The sequence below is a fragment of the Anomalospiza imberbis genome, chromosome 2, assembly GCF_031753505.1.
Source record: "Anomalospiza imberbis isolate Cuckoo-Finch-1a 21T00152 chromosome 2, ASM3175350v1, whole genome shotgun sequence".
Lineage (NCBI taxonomy): Eukaryota > Metazoa > Chordata > Aves > Passeriformes > Viduidae > Anomalospiza > Anomalospiza imberbis.
The window spans coordinates 26,575,724-26,596,524 of record NC_089682.1 but is presented as its reverse complement, the minus strand read 5'-3'; the positions used below and the strand labels follow the sequence as shown (position 1 = coordinate 26,596,524).

Below are 20,801 nucleotides of genomic sequence, written 5' to 3'. Positions count from 1 at the left end.
AAATCAGTAGGTAATTACCCAGCTGATGTACTTCAGCAGTCCACAAGCTGCACTTAAACCATATGGGTGAAGATCCAAATCTAGGAGTGTTTCAGTATCCTCTAGTTCAGCTAAGTTCGTTCTCAGGTTCATTTCAGGGCTTAGCACCTGATGATATATTCTATTTTTATTAACTCCTTTAGCCATCACTATCAAGAGGAAGAAACTAGGTCAGCTGAAAATTAAATCAACGTTACACAAAAGTGGCTTTGCAGAAGAGGAGGGGAATAACTTAACACTGCTTGGTTTGGTGCGCATTTTAGACGTCACAATGGACAAGCAACTCTGCCTTCTACAACACCCAGCTTTTCTTTCACAGAATCACAGAATAAACTCGGTTGGAAAAGGCAATTTGCTCACTTCATACCTGGACTTCTTGCTGTTGGCTATTTTAGGTTCTTCATGGAGCACAACTGCAAAGCTAAAGATCATGTGGCAATGGTCAAAGCTTGTAGTCACGAATAGGAGGTCATAGCTACTGCAGAGAATGTGAATCTGTGGTGGAACAGGGCATCTCCCTGTGTGGTGGGAGGACGTTGTTGAATGATCTCCAACAGAAAAACTGGACTATTCTCATCTGCCAAATAACAAAATGTCTCAAGCAAACACAAGTGAACATAAATTCCTTTAACCACCATATTTTTCTGAAACATCACTGCACTTTAATTTCAACTTTGATTTATTTTACTTGATTCTGGTTTGGTTTTTTCTTTTTAAGGTGAGTTATATCTGCATTATTTCTTAAATAAGCTACTGCTATTTTAAATCAAGCTACATTTCCTCCAGTGTTTTTAATTTCATAAATTGTGTGATCCAGAGCTTTCTATAAAGCAAAGTAAGTCTTAAATAATGTAAGCATCTCTTTTCTGAAATACATCCATTTTCTAGAAGAATTTTTTGTCAATTTCATGCCTCTTGGGAAGGAAATCAAACAGAGAAAAAACTATTTTATTATTCTATTCACAGTTTTATAAAAGCAGGAGAAAATGTGCAACAATAATAATCTTCATTCCACTGCAGGCACATACTAAGGAAAATCTGTAATTATGTGATTTGTCCTCTTCACATCCTTCCCAGCTCAAATGAAGCTAAAAAGAAAGCAAAAAGGGGGACAAATTTCTTATTCCAAATTGGTGTGAAAGATGCTGTATTTGTAGTCAGTCTGAAGACTGCTTGGCTTCAGCTACCATTTCTCACAAAAAGTTGATGGCTTTAGCATAGGCACCTACTCTGACATGGCAAGAATTTGTTCTTTCCCAGACTGGAGGACAGTTAACTCCAAATCTTCAGCAGTTATGCCCCAAAGGCAGTGGACAAAATGGCAACAGCACAAGCCAGATCTGAAAAAGGCTGGAACTGCCTGTAGGGAGTGGACTGAACGTGGCCTTGCTGCTCTTCCTGAAGGAAATGAGCTGTGATGCAAAGAGGATCCACAGTAACACCGTGGCAGTGACACCGTAGTCTGTGTGGCACATGTTCTTTTAATAAGGCCCCACCATTACTGTAAATTAAATTGGGAGCACAATTACACTATTATCCCTAAAGACTTTCCCTGGTGTGTTAGAGAAACTTGGCGATGTACGCTTTTACTTCACCTGATCCTATCAGTTCCTTATTAGACAGAGGAGAATGAGTTGAAGTGAGTGTGATCATGCTAAGATGCAAATTAGTTTTTCAACAAATGGTGCTCCTTAGTATTTCTTTGCTCTGTCATAGGTGAAGGAGACAGCAAGATACACATGTGACAAACAGAACTAAGCCCAAATGTAAACAATTGGTCATGGATTTCCATGAAGCCATGATTTCCAGTCATGATGTGACTGAAGCAGGATCATGTTACTGGGTTGTACATCTCCAGCACTCCTGGGAATGGATGACCAGCCCCTTCCAGCTTCCAGCTCTGGACAGGGGATGCAGTCATATTCAGTCACTGACTTAACCAGATACAGAACTGCACCCCCCAGATTGGAAGATGCTTTTTTCTTGGGTGGGTGCAATGACTTTGTGCCTTGGTGTTCTACTGAAAACACCTAGAAAGGTGCGAGGAGTGACGCCTGCATCCATGCTTGAGACTGAGCACACACTGTCCCCTGACACAGTACCTCACCTCAGAGAAGCTGTGTCTACCCTCAGCAGTGGGGGGCTGTGGCTGCACAGCTGCACTGCAGTTACAACGTGCAAGATTGTACAAGTGCCATCTGAACACTTCCTAATGATCACATTAAAGCAGAACAGAAATAAGTCAGGTTCCTGGGAAACTACAGAATCACAGAATCGTCAAGGATGGAAGAGACCTTCAGGATCATACAGTCCAACCATCAACCCTAAATTACCTTTACACCATATCCCTAAGTGACACATCCAAATGCCTCTTGACCACTTTCAGAAATGGTGACCCTGCCATCTTCCTGGACAACTTTCTCCAATGCTTAACTACTCTCTCAGCATCCAATCTGAACCTCCCCTGGCACAACCTAAGGCCAGTTCTTCTCAAACTTCCAAGTGGGACATAGCAGAAGAGACTGACCTTCACCTCACTATAACCTCCTTTCAGATAAATAACCTCTGCTTCTCCAGACTAAACAACCCCAGTTGCCTCAGCCACTCCAGGACAGGTCCAAAATTTTGATAAGTGTCAGTGGTTTTCCAGGGCACAACCACTGAATGCTCTGGAGCAGGGAATCAAAATAGGAATTTGCTCCCCTCCTCTTTTAAGCAGCTCCCATGGAACAGCTCCTGGGCCTATGCTAATCAGAGACAGGTAAACCAGGTGTCATCCAGACCAGCTACAGGGTAAATCCAAAAAATAGCAGGCCACTTTGGCATCATGCAGGGTCAGTATTCCACAAAACATGACTACAATTCAGAGCATTTATCCATGCTCACATTGCGCGCCTCAGTTGTTTACACAATAGATGTCTTTTGTCTTGTGCAATGCATATGAAGCTCTGAAACCCACATTTGGTTTAAAGCCCTCCTCAGTAACAGTAAAATAGAAATCAGTTTATAACTTTATGCTCCAGGTGATCTAAGGCCTAATTATTCTGAGGTATTTGCTAAGAGAAATTCAATGGGTGCCAGTGGAGTTATGCTGCCCCTCAATGAACATAAGCAGAAAGATGAGCAGGCTCATGGTATTTCATAGCACAGAGAGGCTCGTATACCATCATGCTGTATCATTTAGCATACTACACCTGACCTCTAATGTCTGTTAACACATATGACTACTTATTTCCTGATGATTTTGGAAATCAAATCTCAATTAAAAGCCAGGGTTTAAACTGATTTTTTAGGTATTCTATCACAAAAGATAGAATAGCAAACAACACATTTCTAACATATAAACTACCATATTCAAATCCCATCAAGTGATGGTGCTCATCACTGTGTACATTCTAAATCCCTACTGTGCCCACAGAGCCTTTGTGCAATCGGAAACAAATGCTGGTAGTGGTTGAAATGTCTTCCTTTTCTAAGCAGATACACCTTTTAGCATGCCTTTCATGACATCATTTTATATCAGCTTTTTATTTGGAATCTCCACCAAGAGCTATCAAAAACCCTAATATACTGCTAAACATAAACCAAAAGAAAATACTTTCCTGCTAGAAATGACATGAATAATCAAAATTGAAAGATGACAAAATCACTGCACTTACTATGTGTCGTGCTGCAAACACTCCATCAACTATTGCACAACAGAAGGCTGCTACGGCACCAAAGCTGATAAACACGATGGAGGCAACCAACTGAGAAGAGAAAAACAGATGGAGCAATCTTTTCAGTATAATTCTTTAAGTAAAACAATTACACTAGTTTTTCTAGTATTCTGAAATGATGGTTCCCACTGCTGTAATTCACTTTAGATCAGTGTGTCAGGATGACAGTCATACACTAGTAAAAAGGCAGAATTTCTTGATGCTGAGTTGACAGACCAACAAGCCTACCAGAAAAGTTTAAATCTTTCAAGAGAAAATTAGGTCAGCTGCAAGAGTTAAATTCAATGGTGATTTCTTCCAAATCAACTTAATAAAACAGCAGTGCCTCCATAGGGACATTTTAAAAAGTCATCTTCCTGTTGGCTTACATAAATCTTTGGAGCTTTACTACATGGTAGTATTTCACATCAATAGATAAAGGCAGCTGCAGTAAGTTAATAACTAGCCTGTGAATGATCAGAAATCTTTTATCATCCCAAATAGCTTATGCCACAACAAAATCAGAGATTCAGAGGACCTGTGGAAGGGCTGGGGTGTGCTGCCTTGGCCCCCATCCTTGTTGGGGTTTCCAGCCTGGACAGAGCAGAGCACAGCAGAGCTCAGTGAGTGTCCCAGCTGCAGCACAGACATCACAATGTCTTGATCAACCTACTAGCCATAGCTTCAGACCTCGTTCTACCTCCCAAAGTGCTTCATTCATTAAGCACTATTAATTCTCTCTCAGCAGGACTGCACATGGTGCACTGCAGGAGCACAGCTCTGGCACAAGCAGTGGTGGTATGGAGGGCTTGGGGGAAAAGGCTGTGCTGGTTGGACATGTTGAGCCCCCTGCCCTCTGTGCTGCAGCTCTGACAGCAACTGCAGGGCTAGAAAAACCCCAGACACCACAAGATTCCTGCCCAATTCACTCTGGAGAGAGAACCAGAACTTGAAAAGAATGTGGAGTACATCTCACACCAGTCAGTGTGCTGTTGGCACACACTTCTGAGATGACACTGGCTTCTTCTGAGGTCACATCTGAAGGGTGCAGTGCTGTGAGCCAGCTAAGATGAAGCCCTGAAAAACCAACTGTACACTTGGCAAGGTGCTCCCCTGGGTTTGCTACTCCCAGTGCCATCAGATGAGGGAGAGATGCTGACAGTCTCTAATTTCTCCCAGATTAGAAGATTTTGTGATGTTGAGGACTCTGCACACTGAGTTTGAAGGAGTGGGTTCCTGCAGGGTATAAGGTGAACCTAACATGCACTATCTGGCTATGCTTTTTAATGTAATGTAATGTATACTTCTCATGTCTCTGGCATTTCTCAGGCCAAGTCACAAGAGGAACCCTATGAAACATCCTATATGTTGATTTTAATTTACAACAGTATTAAGTTATATTTAATAACAACAACAGATTAAAAAAAATTCTTGAAAACTGACATAACAGCATTCTTTTATTGACAGGGCACATGATAAAGGGATTCAGTTAAGAATGTGGAACCTTTTCGTTATTTACTAGTCATTAAATGCTCCTTTACAACATGTATTCCTGAAATGCCCAGGTACAGATGACCAAAATTATATCCATACAGTTCATATATCCTTTTGCCTATACAAAATCTGCTTTACCTAGATGCCATTTTCGCAAATTTGTAAGGCATCACTAACTCACTTGAAAAATGGACTCTTTAGCTTTAGTTAGGCTAGGAACAGTACAATGTGAATAGTGCTTCCAGGGGATGCAGCATTGGTGATTTTCTCAAAAATATTTATATTGGGCAAGTAGGAAATTACAACCATATAAACCCACAGCTTGGATGCACAGATCAAAGCAGTATTACCCACTTGGAGGTAAGAGCTCCTGGAGAATTGGCAAAAAGTATAACTTAAAAGCAGAAGAATCACAATGCTTTCTGACATACTCCTTTAATCTCTTGTTAGCTCATGTCTCATGCAATCAGAGATGAGCCAGCACTGCCATAGGGATTGCTGTGGAATTGGAGTCCTCAGCATGGGGAGAAAAGGGGCACACAAATGTGGCTGAGGTTGATGGCGCTGGTTGATCTTAGGAACCTGCTGCATTCCCCCTGCAGCCAGCTCCATCTTGCTGAAACCCTAGGAAAAACACTGTTGGCATCACCCTTCAACCTCTGCTATCCCATGGCTCTCCAGCATGGAAAGCCATGTCTCATGAATCTGGTTGTCTAAAGATCTTGGTGTGCAATTCATCAGATTGAGAAGACTGTGGACTCCTGTCACTGCAGAGCAGTGGGCTGTGCTGCCCTGTGGCAGCTGCATTTGCTGTAGATCCTTATCCCTTTATGTGAAAAGCAGCAGTGTTTAAAAGTTCTGATTAAGCCATTATTGTCTGATACCTCTATCTTGTTTTTCAAGTCATAGCAGTCAATCAAATAATTAGTGGGCTAAGCCAGGTGTTTCCAAATTGCCTGAGCTCAAGATGAATTTACTAGAAGCTGACCTCAAGGTGGCTTTTCATTTCACACATGAACAATTTATTGATGATCTAAAATCTCCAAACCAACATTTTCCACTCACTGAGCTAGCTTAAATCACCTAATGAGTGTGCTGGCCTTTCAGTTTCACCATATAGCCTTAGGAGACCACATATAAAGGTGCAGTAAATCACAGTATAGAAAGGAGCTACAGAGTTGGCTTTGCACTCCTCAGTCATGCTGGAGATCATCTACGCTTCGAAGGAATTGTGTGCAAGTCAAAGGTCTACAGCCAGAGCCTGCTGTTCTTCTCCATGACTACTAGCAATTACTTCAGTGAGCAGTCTCTTTAGAATCAATATCATTCCCTGACTGAAGTAATATTTATCATGATGCCAAAGTGGCAGAACATGACACTGAGAGCTTTTTATGACTGAAATTGCCTTATATATATTTGAACGACAGAAGAAGTGATAGTACAAGAGCACCACTAAAAAATTCCTTAAAATAAAATTAGAGATTCATATTCTCTCTCAAATCTCTCATTGCTTATTAAGAATGTGAGAAACATAAAAAACCAAGTACAAAATTAATTACTTCTGAAAATTGCCAGGAAAACCAAATGAAGAGCTGTTGTAAATTCAAAAGCTAATTTTCCCGAGTAGGTGATTGCTGGAGCAGTGAGTTCACAAGCCTAGGACTGCCTAGAAAGAGAAGCAATGCAGGTTATTTAAGATAGAGAATGTTTGCTGACAGGTAAAAGAAATAACACTTTAAATAAAATAAATACTGATCCATCACATCATCTTATCTCAATTTTCAACAGCACTGTGTTTTGTTAGGATAGCTATTCATTATTTATAGCAATATATTTGAACAGTTATTCAAGAAACAGTTTTGCTCTTGCTCTTCCATTGGTGTGCAGCCAGGCTTCTCTACAGCTGTTGCCATCAGAACATGTTTACTCCTGGTTCTTGTAGAGAATACAATAATTTGATTATTTACAAGGGAGCCATAAAACCAGTTACTAAACACTGAAAACTGTACTGTGTGGACCTAACAATCAAACTCAAAAGGCAGTTGTTTAACATAGGGGTTTTAGCAAAAGGGAGAATAAAACAGCACATGGAATGAGGGACTTTTGTACACAGTATTAACTGAAGAGCTGTAATCTATCTCCAGCTGTATCACAGAACTGTGAAAACACTCTAAAAAGTAAAACTAGTGAAAGACTGGACTGCTAAATTCTTGCATACTGCCTTCTTTCAGAAAAGACATGCATTTTTTCTCAGAATTCACCTGCCTTGGACAACCTCCTGTGCTTCAGCAGGCATACAACACCACTGCCTGCACTGTCACCCTACTGCGCAAGAGAGACTAGTGAAGGCATCAGGGGACACACAGTGGCCAGGGATGCTGGTCACAAACTCTTGTTCAGCTGCCAGAAATGCACCTGGCACAGGGAGTTGGCAGCTAAGTCTCCCACAAGGATCCCCATTTTTGGAGTTAAGAGCTGGCCAGACAGCAGACCCAAGAGGCAGTTTGATGAGGCCAGCCCAGCTGCAGCCACACTCTCATGTACACAGTGCCCACCAACACTGCACCTCAGGTCCCCAGGCACGTTCTGTGCTGAGTGACACGCTGACGGTGACGTGTCCCTGCTGCGTGACACGCAGAGACCTGCAGCCAGTGTTTGCCAGCAGACCCACAGAAAACCACATTGCTCCTCAGCATACGCACATGCTGGCTACAGGTTGGCACCTCTCTGGCTGTTCCAACATCCCAGTGGAATACTTCTGGGAGCTAGCTAGACTCTCAGTTCTGGTACACCCCTGGTTTCTTCATGATTCTAATTTAGCTTCTACCTATCCTCAACTAAGAAGCACAACTTCTCAGATAATGACAGTCATTTCTAGCACCGGATGCTTCATTCTCTGAATTTAGAACAAGTAGACCTGAGACTGAAAAATGCATGGATTTTTCTTTTCAAAATCACCTCATTACTGGATGCAAGTTGCATTACATCTAACAGACTAACTTCACTCATGCTAAATGGCTAATTCTGCATTGCACAGCCTCCAATGTCTCCAAGCATTGTGCTGTTCATCAAGCCTCTCTGGGATTCTTTTCCAGGCAGAGAAGGAATCAGAATTACCCTGACTGATGTAAATTGAGAACCACTGCCATTCAATATTTTTTGCTCTAGAAAGTTAAGCCTTTGCAAAAGGATGTGTAAATGTTATGCCACAGGTTTGTAAAGCCCTTTTTTATTCAAGTATTTGGAAAAGAAATGCATGGGACAGTTTGTTGTAGGCTGCCCCTAACACTACATTTCCCAAATCACAGTTTAATTCAGTGGGCCTTTTTACTGGTTTGATTTCCCAATGTCCCCAAGATTGGAATTGTAGGCTTAAATCTGATGCACTTTTTCAATGGGAATGATGATGTAAGAATAGAAGTTTACAAAAACCCATATCACAAATCCAAAACAGAGAATGGTTTTTCACCCTGGTGCAACCACGGAGCTGGAACAACCAATCTCAGCCAGGAGCTGCATCTGTTACCATGGTACCTCAGCAGGCCTATAGATTAATAGCCCACCAAATTAGGATAATTAAACCCATTGCATTGCATTGTCTTTCAGATGCTGCTGTCAACTATACACTGCCTGTCTTGTGAAATGGGCCTGGGTATAGAAGTACTTAAATTGTGAATTATTTTTTTCTAATTTGGAATGCCCTCTCCTGTGTGGCTGCTTCTCACACAACAGCCAATTCTTTTTCCTGCCCTTGGGACAGATTTTTGCTGCTGTGATGAATATTAAGCATAGGCAAGACTCCTACAGTTTTCACAACTGAGCTAATTAGGAGGTTTCTCGCTATACCAGGTAATATGCTCCACAATTTATGGCCTGACAACATATTCTTTCCATAGGCTGGTTCTTAAATAATGGCATGGCTGTAATTGAGGCTTTGCTGGAGGGTTGTCACACCACAGGAGATGGGATTACATAATGTTCATTATTCATTAATGCCAACTCCAGTCATAGCTGTGCACTGGTTACAATGACAAGAATTCATAATGGTGAAAGACTTTCATGACTGCCCAAACTATGCATTCCAGTTCCTAAAGGAACCCAACAAAAAAAGCTGGAGAGGGATTTTTTTTATAAGGGGCATGTAGTGAGAGAACAAGGGGGTATGGCTTCAAACTAAAAAAGGGAAAATTTAGATTAGGTATTAGGAAGAAATTCCTTACTGTGAAGGTGGTGAGGCACTGGAATAGGTTGCCCCGAAAATCTGTGGATGTCACATCTCTGTAACTGTCCAAAGCCAGGCTGGATGGGGTTTGATCAACCTGGCCTAGCAGAAGGTATGCTTCTGCATGGCAGGGGGTTGGAACTAGGTGATCTTCTTTTTAAGGCCCTTCCCAACCTAACCCATTCTGTGATTCTATGATTGTGTTGTCATATGTTTAGATTAGGTCTCATCCTTAGATCAAGTGACCAAGTTAGAAAACTATGGCATTTTCACAGTATAATCACTGTTGATTTCAGCAAGTCCAGTCATATGTTGTTCAATATTATCAGCAAAACCAAAGATCTTTGATTCAGATTTCCTTCCCTCTCTGTTGTTAATAGCACCTCAGGGCATAGACTTGAGCCTGTGTGATTGCTTGCTCACTGCCAACTCAAAGGGCATCTTCTTCTCCAGTCCTTAGTTTGGTTCCCTGCCGTCCAGCCCTTTCTCCTGCTCTCTGTCCCAAAGGGCTGCATCCCTCATCCCAGCTCCTGTGCCTACCCAAGCACACAGGAAGCCAGTGAAATTCACTCCACAGGCAGAAACTACTTATTCCCTCAAAGGAGTTAAATCAGAAGACTGCAGAGAGAGATGAGCACTAGATTCAGTGCAAATGAGGTGACACCATGTAGCCATGACAGAAGGGAAGGAGGTAGAAGTGCTGACAGCAACTAATAGATTGTTTCACCTGTTCCATGTAATTTACAGTCCTAGGGATTATCAAAGTAAAAGCTAGGTTTTAGCTGTAATGAATAAATCATAAGGACTGGGGTTATTTTGTTGTTTGTGGTCAAGGAGAAAAAGTCTGCTGTTTCCCAGTATGGTGTCAGGGATAATTAGGAAAAATAGCAACATGAAAAGGCCAGTTGGTGTAACACAGGCAGGAGAAAAGTCCCATGAGATATTTAAGCAACCTCACATGCATAATAAGGTGAAATTAATTAGATAAACAAAGGGGAAAGAATACAGAAACCACATGACAGGTATACATTATTATGCCAAAGAGAAAAAAAAATCAAACTCCACTTTCAAAATCAAAGTAGCATTTTCGTTTGGAAAATTTATTCTTTTTTTTTTCCTTGCCCCACATTCTGAAGGGCAAAATTGTGAAAGGCAGGATTTGCAACATCTTTTGTTACACCTTAGGTACTCACAGTTCATTTTTATCATAGGTAGGCATCAGTAAAAAAGTAGGCACATTGCTCTTTTTCTCTTCCAGTGGTACTGCTGCTCAACTTTTGTAGATAATTCATCATTTAGGCTACACACAATGACAAGGGACGGCAGAAGTATCCAAGGATGGGAAATGTGCAGTAGGGTGACTTAGCAGTCCTGGCTCTTCCCCAGCCCAAGAAGGTTTATGTAACACAGTTGAGCAAGAAAAGAAAGGGAGCACAGGTCCTGAGCCTGCTTACTCCAGTTCCTAAAGGCACACACACACATCTTTAGGAAAGGGACTACTTCTTTACTGATCAGATGAACAGACTGCCCGAGTTGCTGGGAACTTTCCTTGTGCCATTTGCTGTGGAAGTTTGTTATGGAGATGGGCGGATTGAGTATCTGAGCACACTGACACAGACCTGGGGTTGTGTGATGGCTGTGCTGGGCCCCACAACAGAAGGGCTCACCCATGACAGGAGGGCTCACCCATGAGCCAGGAGGGCTCCCTATGCCAGCTTTGCTTGCTATTTCCCTTTAGGGCACAAAAGTCCATAGTTCAAAACTGCTCCTAGAAAAGTAGCATAGAAACATTTTGCCTTAACATTGTACTGTCCAGATAAAACCTTGTATGCTAGCTCGAATAGTTCCCTGATCTAGGTCTCTCTGTTGTTTTCACCCTCTAGTACTGTTGTCTTGACTTATGCCAATGCATTTGCTTTACACTTTCTGTAATTCAGCTTGTCTTTTTTTTTCTAACTTGACAAAACACATGAAGATACAGTTTCTGTGAAAAAACGTTAAATGAAATAAAGACAATTTTTCTTATATTTTTATCTTTAAGCAATGAAAGATTGGTGGGAATTAAATCAATAGCCATTATGAAACATGAAACAAAATTACTGGGAAAGGTTACCTGATTAATACATTCTTTCTTCTCTCATAATCTAATATCAGCTCAAAACCAGACTTAGAATAGCTAGGAAATTATTTCAAATTGTTTTAGAAAGCAAATCTTTACTAGAATGACCAATCTACAGAATAAAAAATCTATATCAAGCAGTTTCTGTGCACTTAAGAATTTGAAACTGGAGTCACCATTACATTGCAATCAGAGAATGAATATCATTTATGTGTAAATGAACACATATTAAATTCAAGATAATTCATTCACTGATGAGTAAAATGCTTGTCTTGATTCAGTTAAAAATGCCACCACTGATGATGCACTATCAAGTCTCCTGGGATTTTGGTAGAATCTGAGACTTCACTGTAGTCCAACAGATATTATTAAAACAATTTTTTAAAAAATTAGATGGAACTGTACTTGTTTTGCATTTTCTAAGACAAGAAACAGAAGGAAACTAAAAAAAAAGATTTTTTTTTTCCTGGTGCAGGATTAGCTTCATTATCTATAGTGCTCCTTTAAGCCTTCACAACATCTAAGAACCCCAAATCATCCCAGTAACCATTACTGCAGTTCCTAATTTCCTTCTAGCAGCAGCACATCTCAGCTTTACTCAGCTCATTCAAACAGTGCTGCTGGATTTTGTCCCAAGTCCAAATTGATCCAACTCCCCTACTGGCTGACCTCTACTTCAAGGAGGTGCAGTGCATATGCTCTGCTCCACCTGTGTTTTCGCTCCTTTTAGAGAGATTTTTTTTAAAAAATCCATTTTCTTCCATCCCATTAAATTAGCTGCTGAGTGTGTCATCAGCCCCCTTTCCTCTGTTTCAGACTCGTACTGTTATGTGGGGCTTCTCAGGGCAGCTCAGTCTAGTGTGTTTTCCAGATAGTGCCACTCTCTGGCCATCCTTACAAAGAAAAGAAAAAAAAATCATCTGGATTTCACAGCTGGAGAAATGCTAATGATTTTGGAACCAGCTTAATCAAGTTTTAGTCCAGTAGGCACTTCAAACTGGTAAGAATTCCTCTTTGCAAACATCAACAAAAGCACTTAGTTAAGAAGAGTTAAAAATTATTACACATTTAAGGACATCAAATTCAGTCTAAAAGAAAAAGCTAAACACAGCATTAAAGGAAAGGGAACAAAAGTGAAACAAATTTAAATTCATTGATCAACAGTGCTGACATTATAGGAATTCATCACATATTTCCTTTTATGGATGCTCTCTTATTGCTTAAGCTGGAACAAGTCATTTCATCACTTAAACAGCTGTTCTGAGTGCTATGAGAACAATAAACCAAAAATACATAGCATACTATGTGCCATAAAAGTTTATGCTTCCTGATAAAAAATGGTGGAATTTACATAGATCGAGACTGTCAGAGCTGACTGTTTGAGCAGCAAGAACTGTTTTTACACCAAAGTCTCTGTTTTCACAAACCCTCTTTCCCTACACAGTGATTGCATTGGTTTCTCAAGACACAGACACACTCTTTTTATAGAAATACATGAATTACAAGTTTTCATGTAGTGAAATTCTATCTGCAGAGTCTGGAAGATTGTATCTGTCCATCAGGGATGTTCAGCTATTTAATTTGAGCTAATTCTTCAACAAGAGGTTCAGAAACTGCCTTTTCACAGGCACACCCCACCTCACCTTCTTCACCATGCACATACCAGAAATCAGATTCCTTACTGAGACTTTCTTTTTGCTCCTGCTTGATAGGAAGAGTAATTGACATCTTTATTTTCCACAAACACATTTCATGGGTCATAAAGTTTACTTTTGTTTTCAACTGTGTGACAGAAACACTTTCATTACATAAACAGCTCAAGAAAATAATCAGGCAGTTAAAAAGTGCCCTATTATGCACTTAATCCCGTGTGCTATTTCCAAGCAATATCTGAAAGGAACCACATCCCAAAAGATTGCCACTTAATAAAATAGAGAACTTAAACTGACTCTATGGCTTGAGTCTCTGACTCAAAAGAATGGTGACAGCCTTTAAAGACTTCAGTATTGGGAATAAGCTCTGGTGGGGGAAAGACATATTTTCATTTATATAGGTATGCATTTTCTCTCTGTTTCTATTGAATTTAAGCTTTCAGAAACAAACAAAAGTAATTCTGGTTGCCAAGGAAGCTCTCCAAATAGAAACCAAAGAATCTTTTTCAAAATTTCTCCCCTTTGTAACCAATATTCCATTTCTGTCTTCCAATGAGGTGAGAAACCTGAGGTGGGTAAGACCTGAGACTGGTACAAGCAGTGGACCAGCATAGGGCTGTGTGGGAGGGAAGAACTACAGTGCTAGGCTGCAGGTGGAGGTACTTGGTGGCATCTCTCTAGCTATGTCAGACAGACACAGCCCTGATGATGGAGCACAAAGATTGCTAGATTGCTAGATCTGACTGTACTACCCATTACAGCTTTGCCAGCTGAAACAACCTGGCACACACATCTATGAAGAGTGTAAAACACATTTTGCACAATAAAGACATAATGTAAGTAGCACAGTGGCATAGACTTCTTTGTCATTATTATAGGTATTTGCCAGGACGTGTCAGCTGTAAATACATACATGTACATATGTGAGCATATATTACAGGTGATATATTGCATGGGTATAATTTCTATATCAAAATATTTACATATAAATAAATATCTGCATGTCTAGATCATGAATCTGTGCTGGTAAAATCTGAAAGCATACACCTGTAGACATGTAATATGAAATGCCAATCCATAAGGAGCTAGATCAGGGAAGAGCTGAAACACCTCCCACACTTCCTTTAGTAATTCGCACAGTGAAAGTATCTATTTTTGTCTTGAGTCCTTGAACTTCAAAATTCTCCAACACTGTTGGGAAATTTATACTATCTATCTTCAGGCATTTAACTCACTGACAACACTTAGATGATGGTTTCATGCCACAGTGAGTTGATATAACACATTATTCCTGGCAAAAGGGACAAGTCTTGTTCCCTCCTTCCACAGATTCCTCTCTACCCTTGCCCATGCAGCCCCACCAGTTAAATTTTGCTATGTCTGATGCTCACTTGCCTGTGAAACCTTTTACTCACTTAACTAGTGGAGAGTATTTTTCTCCAGGGCAGGGAAGAGGAGCAGAAGGAGTCAGCAAGATAGAGGAAGGAGCAAAGGAGGTAAGAGCAAAGAGCTCTTTGTGTCACTGGGTATTTACATCTACTATAAATTGGAAATCCTCACAATAAATGCACTAGGCCAAAGATTTGCATAAAGAAATCCAAAGTATTGTACTTAGTCTTTATTGATGGAATATATAACACTAATAACAGCAAAATGTCTCTCATAATATTATACTATTAGAAACAACTTTTCCACTTATTTACATTTACTTGCCCACAGAACTTTGTTCTTTTAATTTCATTTGTCTTCTTCATTTTGGAAGGTGCTTTCATACCCACTGATATATCACCTATCCTCCTCCTCTGCAGCTGAAATAACTTAGCCTTCAAAACATCTCCTGTTATTCATCTCACTTCTACTCCTATTTTTGTGGAATATTCTCCTGCATTACAGGGAATAACACAGATTTCCCGGACCTACCATGGATGGACCACATTCCAAATCCCTTCCAAAAAGGGTTAAAAGGGCTCTCAAAGCTGATTTCTGCAAAATAAGGCAGAAAATACCCAAGACTACACCACGCTTATGGGCCATCTATACACAGGCTGCTCTTCCCTCAACTAGTAACTAGACAGAATTATAGTATGATATCTTCTGTAATAGCCTCAATATTATGGAATAGAAATATAAATGTCACTTAACGCAGGATTTTTTCAATCACACTTCAGCTAACTAAAACTCCAGAATCTAGTGCAAACCACCCTTCAAGGTCTCTTCCAGAACCTAAGGAGAGAACAAGATGCCTCTGAAGAGCACCTCATTACAGTCTTGAAGAGCTAGCCATGAGAGCAGGAAGACATTCTCAAAGAATAAGCTGCTTGAACTTAACAGCTAATAAGATGCTGCTATATTTTGAAAAAATGCAGATTCATAAAGAGGAGCCACTCGAGCTCATTCAAGTGTCAGTGTCAACTTATCCTGATTATATAAATCTTGTCTCTTTCTGAAATGTGCAGTTAGGTCACAACACAAAACCTAGCAAACATTTTATGCCTGAAAAGGTATTAGTAGGTCTTTTCCATTTCAATCATTTTAAAGGTGCTAAACAAGAGAAGGATGATTACTAATTTCTTCCATTCTTAACATTTTTACCTCAGCAATAATTGTTTTTCTCTGAAATATGTGTGAAATATGAGCATACAGAAAATCAGCACCGAAAGAAAGAAGTGCTGTTAACTTTGTTGGAAACTTGAGTTTAGGAAAGAAATAATACCTTGGTAATTACAAAGATTGCCTTTACATCTTGTGCATTTCCCCTAAAACAGTAAAGGCTTCTTCCATTTATTTGCACAGAAACATCAAAGATAGTCTCAGGGGATCTGCAGAATTTCAGTGGTCTTTCTTTATTAAAACAAGCTGCTTTAATTAGCCTAATATGTGATATGAAATCAATCAGTAATTAGTATCTTTGATCAAAATCTGCACTAAAGCTAATTTCTTCAGAATGTTTGATTTGCAAACAGCAAATGAAACAGAATGTGTTTGAACTGAGCTAATTAGGTGTATATATAGCAGTATTTTTGGGGGGTGTATATATTTATAACCATCACCTTTACATAAAATGCCCAGTGGGCATTTTCTGATGGGCATAATTTACAAGATATATTGGTTCTGAAAAAAGTGAAAGAGGTTTACCTCTTCTGAAAGCTGGCTCACACATGTACCTGCTTCAAAAAATCCTCTATTCTGAAACAGATGTAAAGTCCAGTGTTAAGAAAATATATACTATATATATATATATATATTTATATATATATACATATTATATATATTAATATAATCAGAGATTATATTAAACTCCTACCTCACACAATGTCAATGCAGGACAGGGATGCTTGCATTGTAAGGGAAGTCTATCAACTGAAAACAGAAGAAAAAAATACTGCTTTGTTTCTCCAACTTCAGCTGTAGTGTCTTTTCAACACTTCATTTGAAATCTAACTCTTGTTGACAGAAGCTGGGAAGCAAGCATATTAAGGGACCTAAACTTAGAATCCCTTGAGAAGCCTGAATAAATGGCTTTGCCTTTTCTGTGTGCAGAGCTCCACGTTTGTATCTTCCTCATGTTTTCAAATTCTGCTTTTTTGGAAGCTTTGCCTCCATCTCTCTGAACAAGTCAAGGACCAGGCTGAGCGCTAGGTTTATATCTGAGTATATCCTAGACATGTCAGTGAGAAAACTAAATGTTTGTTAGCATGACAAAAACATGACGAAGACTCAGCAGTGGATGACTTTGGGTGTCAGACCTGCTGCACACAGCGGTTTCCATCCTAAGTACCAATGTTTGTGCTTACACACCATCTCATGAGGGGCCACTCCTGCTCCAGTGACCCTTCCCCATCTTCCCTGTGTCCTTTTTTCTCCTGTACCTCCTCCCCTGCCCTTTCTGTCTGCCACAGTTGTGCTGCTCTCCTTGTAGCTCCCACAGCTCCAGTGAGGGCTCTTGCAGGCAGCACTGCGATATTGCAAACATTCAAAACCCTGGCAGCTATGATGCTGCCCTTGAATCTCCCCATCACTCTTGCAGGCACCACAGCTTCGGGGTGCTCATTTTCAGCCTTGCAAACAGTATGGCTGGGTGAGGCTGGCGCTGGAGAGACAGACGTGTGAGTGGAAGCTGTGAGCCATTGCTCGGTTTGTGCATTGGGTTAGCTAAAACTGCATGCATGGTGTCACACCGACATTGCACATTTAGGGAGTGATTCATTTCTGGGTGCAAGCTCATGCCATCTCCACATATTTTCTGAGGAGAAACCTCTTACAGCACTCTCTCAGCACTACTCACTGCTCTCAGCTCAACTCTGCTGCCAGGAGCCCCCTGCACACCCAGCCTTCCCCACTCCTGTATGTAATTTCAGCATCTCACTTCCTAACTGGAAATACTTTGTACTGTAATGTGAGGAGATGGCAAGCAAGCAAACAAGTGAGAACATTTCATGTCTTACAATCAAATCCATTTGATTTGGGCAGTATCATATTTTTCACCCATCCGGCTGGACTAAGTGTGCCTTTGGAATGAAACAACACCCAGCTATACACTGCCCTTCAATCCATAACCTGCTTTGCAGAGTGCAAGAGAGGCAAAAAGGGACAGAGACACATTATGCTTGAAATGCCTTCTGTTTGCCAGTTAGAAACATCCTAAATCAGTGCAAATCTTTAGTCAAAGGGGAATCTTGTTCTGCAGGTGCCAAGCTTTACATATCAGAGCCAAGCACAAATGCTAAGAGCTGAAGTGAAATCATGCTAGTCAATGAGGCAGAGCCTGCTTCTTCAAGCAACAGTTCCTTTGAATTAAGGGTTATACCTTGGTCAGCACATTGAACACGCACTGTGGGCTCCAGGATGCCAAGAAGGAGGTCAAAGAAGTGCAACATTATTAATGTCATGTTTTAAGAACAAACCATTGTCCACTCTGCCTAACTGCGCTTTTGTTCCTTCTCAAACTCCACGTTCATCAGTTACTGAGTGCTGGGGTTTTGCTGTACTGGCTCTGCTAATCATTATATATTTTATGTTTCATTTAGCATTTCATCAGCCATGAAAGAACCTGGACTTAAAATGGACGGGTCACAGTGAAATGGAACTCCAAGACAAAAAGAGAAATAGATTTAAGTAGAATGGTCAATTTGAAATAGATTTTTTTCCCTAGTATATTTGAATTTGCATTAATTTTCAATTTAAATAACAAATAAAAAATGAAGTATTGAGTCATTATAGGGGCCAGATAACTGTCAGAGCTACACTGGGTTAAATTCAAACTACACTGCAGTAACTGCTCAAAGGTAGCCTAGTTAAAATAGAAGCAATTTTGTAAGCTATTTCTTTTCCTTTCTACTCCCTTTTGTCCTGCTGCAATGCATATAGTTGTTAGGTACAGGAATATAACATTTATTCTGCATTTCTGTGCTTCAGTCTTTACAATCTTACTCATGGTTGAACTTTTGTTAAAGCTGCCCTAAATCCTTCCAATATACTTAGTTATGTCCCAAGGAATAACTACTGCCTTCCATTGTAAACCCTTTCAATCTCACTTCCACAACTTTAAAACCACCAGCTCAGCTTCAGCAAAGACAGTGTTAAAAGACCCACTGTGGATGGTTCTCAAGGCAAGACACATAATTAAACTCTTAGTCTGTTCCCCAGAAACCCAGTCTTCCAACAGCCAAATCACCTGTAAATGTTATAAGCAGAAAGCAGTTTTCCTTGATCCATGCTGGAAAATGCAAGCAGGCACTAATCCCAAGCATACTGGACACTTATGTCTTCACAGGCCTTGTGTAAATGACACATGTCAAGAAATCCTTACTTTAACTGCTGCTTACCCACCTTATGGCTTTTTCAGACATTTTACTTTTGCTAAGGACAGAAGCATAGAAAACCATGAGGCAGATTAGAAGAAAAGTGAAAAATCAAACAACCCGAAAACGTTATGCATGTTAGTAAGGCATCATGAATGCTGTGGAAGATAAAACTATTTTCATCTGCCCAGCACTGAGCCTGCAACTTGGAACCTGCTGTTCATCCTGGTCTCTGATGTAGAAATCAGGAACAATAGTTCTTAATTAAGGTGTTTTGTTAGCAGCAAAATTAATGACACCTGACCTACTGCAGATTTTTGTCTCACAGGTCATGTCCCATTTGGATTCTCTACTTTTAAATAGTGGTCAGCTGACATTGCAGCCTTTACCACTATGGGGGAACTAAGCTGTAATTCTCTCCTCTACCCACCTGTGGATTTACATAAATCTTGATGGAATTTCACACCTTTCAAGTCTCTACCTCCCTCCTGAATTTGCTTAAATTTGGTCAACATATTCAAAAAATTGAATAGGGAACAGAAAAAGACAGAGACAAATAACACAGCTTTATAAATCTTATTTCTTTGTGAAATCCAGCTAGAAACAAAAGTTAAAAGCAAGGGAATTATTGTAAATACATTACTGACACTTCCAGGTAATGCAAAAAAAGTGATACTATGAAGGAGTGATATTATGACTACTTGTAAGTAAAGTAGTTACTTATTAGTAAAATGCAAGCTAAATCCATCAGTTCCTTCTCTGAGCTTAACACCACTCTTGATTTATACCAGTGAAAGCTCTACATTGTGAAATTAATCATATTTCATGATGCTTGGCTATAATCAGTCTACTGTGAGGTGCCCATTGGATATGCTGTTATTCAACCAAGATTGTTACTTTTTGCAAAGAAAGGAAGGAAATTGTGAAGAATTTCTACAAATTCCTTCCTCCTTCTAATACCTTCCTTTACCCAGATGCCCAAAAGACTTTCTGTGACTTCCTCACATAAATAAAAGCAAAGTGTTTGGGAAGCCAAGCTAAATCTACAAACAAATCATATGGTATCTCAGATCCTGTCTGACATAGCCAGGCAATCTTAACAGCAAGAGCTCTGGATTTTTTTCTTCTATTTAACAAATATAGTTTCAGTAAAGTGCTCCTGACAAATTTCTTGCACAGGATGAGATCATCTGTTAGGGTGGAGCTGATCATGTAGCTTGTTGCTGCTTAAACTCTTATTTTGCTCTCTTCCCATCCTTTTCCCAGCTACATGATCCTGGCCAAGCTCTAGCACTTAAGTGATTCTGCCCTCGGTCAGTTCAAGTCACTAAACCAGCAGGAAAGTAAATTCAGTAAAACAAAGTAAGCTGCTTTTGTTTTGCCTTGTACAAAGGAACTTACTGGCCCATTCATGCTTCTCTAAAGCTTCTCAGAAGTGGTGAAACAAGTGACTAACATTTTGAGGCAGATGAAGCAGTTTTAAGTCAATTGGAAATCCCTGCTTTTCATATTTAATACAGCCTGATACAAAAAGAAAGAAAATAAAATTTTATTTTAATTTAATTTAAATTTAATTAAACATTAAAATTAATGTTACTTACTATTTGTCTTCTGTTTTCTACCAGGTAGATGCCAACAATCCCTAGGAAAGATCCAAAGCCAAGCTAAGGCAAAGAACAAAACCAACAGAAATGCATGAGGTCAGCTTCTCTAGACAACATACCAATACATACAGTGATATCTGAGCTAATGCACCACACAGATGGGCTAAATGGG

The 20,801-nt window shown here is 40.0% G+C and overlaps 1 protein-coding gene across 2 annotated transcripts in view; it reads right to left on the bottom strand.

Annotated features, from left to right (window-relative positions):
- TMEM255B (transmembrane protein 255B) overlaps nt 1–20,801 on the bottom strand; it is a 66,510-nt gene that overhangs the window by 34,219 nt on the left and 11,490 nt on the right. Inside the window, exons 3-4 of one of the 2 annotated variants that reach the window (XM_068180232.1) lie at nt 20,627–20,689; nt 3,699–3,788 (exon numbers count right to left, since the gene is read on the bottom strand). In XM_068180232.1, coding sequence (XP_068036333.1) covers nt 3,699–3,788; nt 20,627–20,689 — 153 coding nt within the window. The remainder of the gene's footprint in view (nt 1–3,698; nt 3,789–20,626; nt 20,690–20,801) is intronic. The other variant, XM_068180233.1, reaches the window with a different exon arrangement.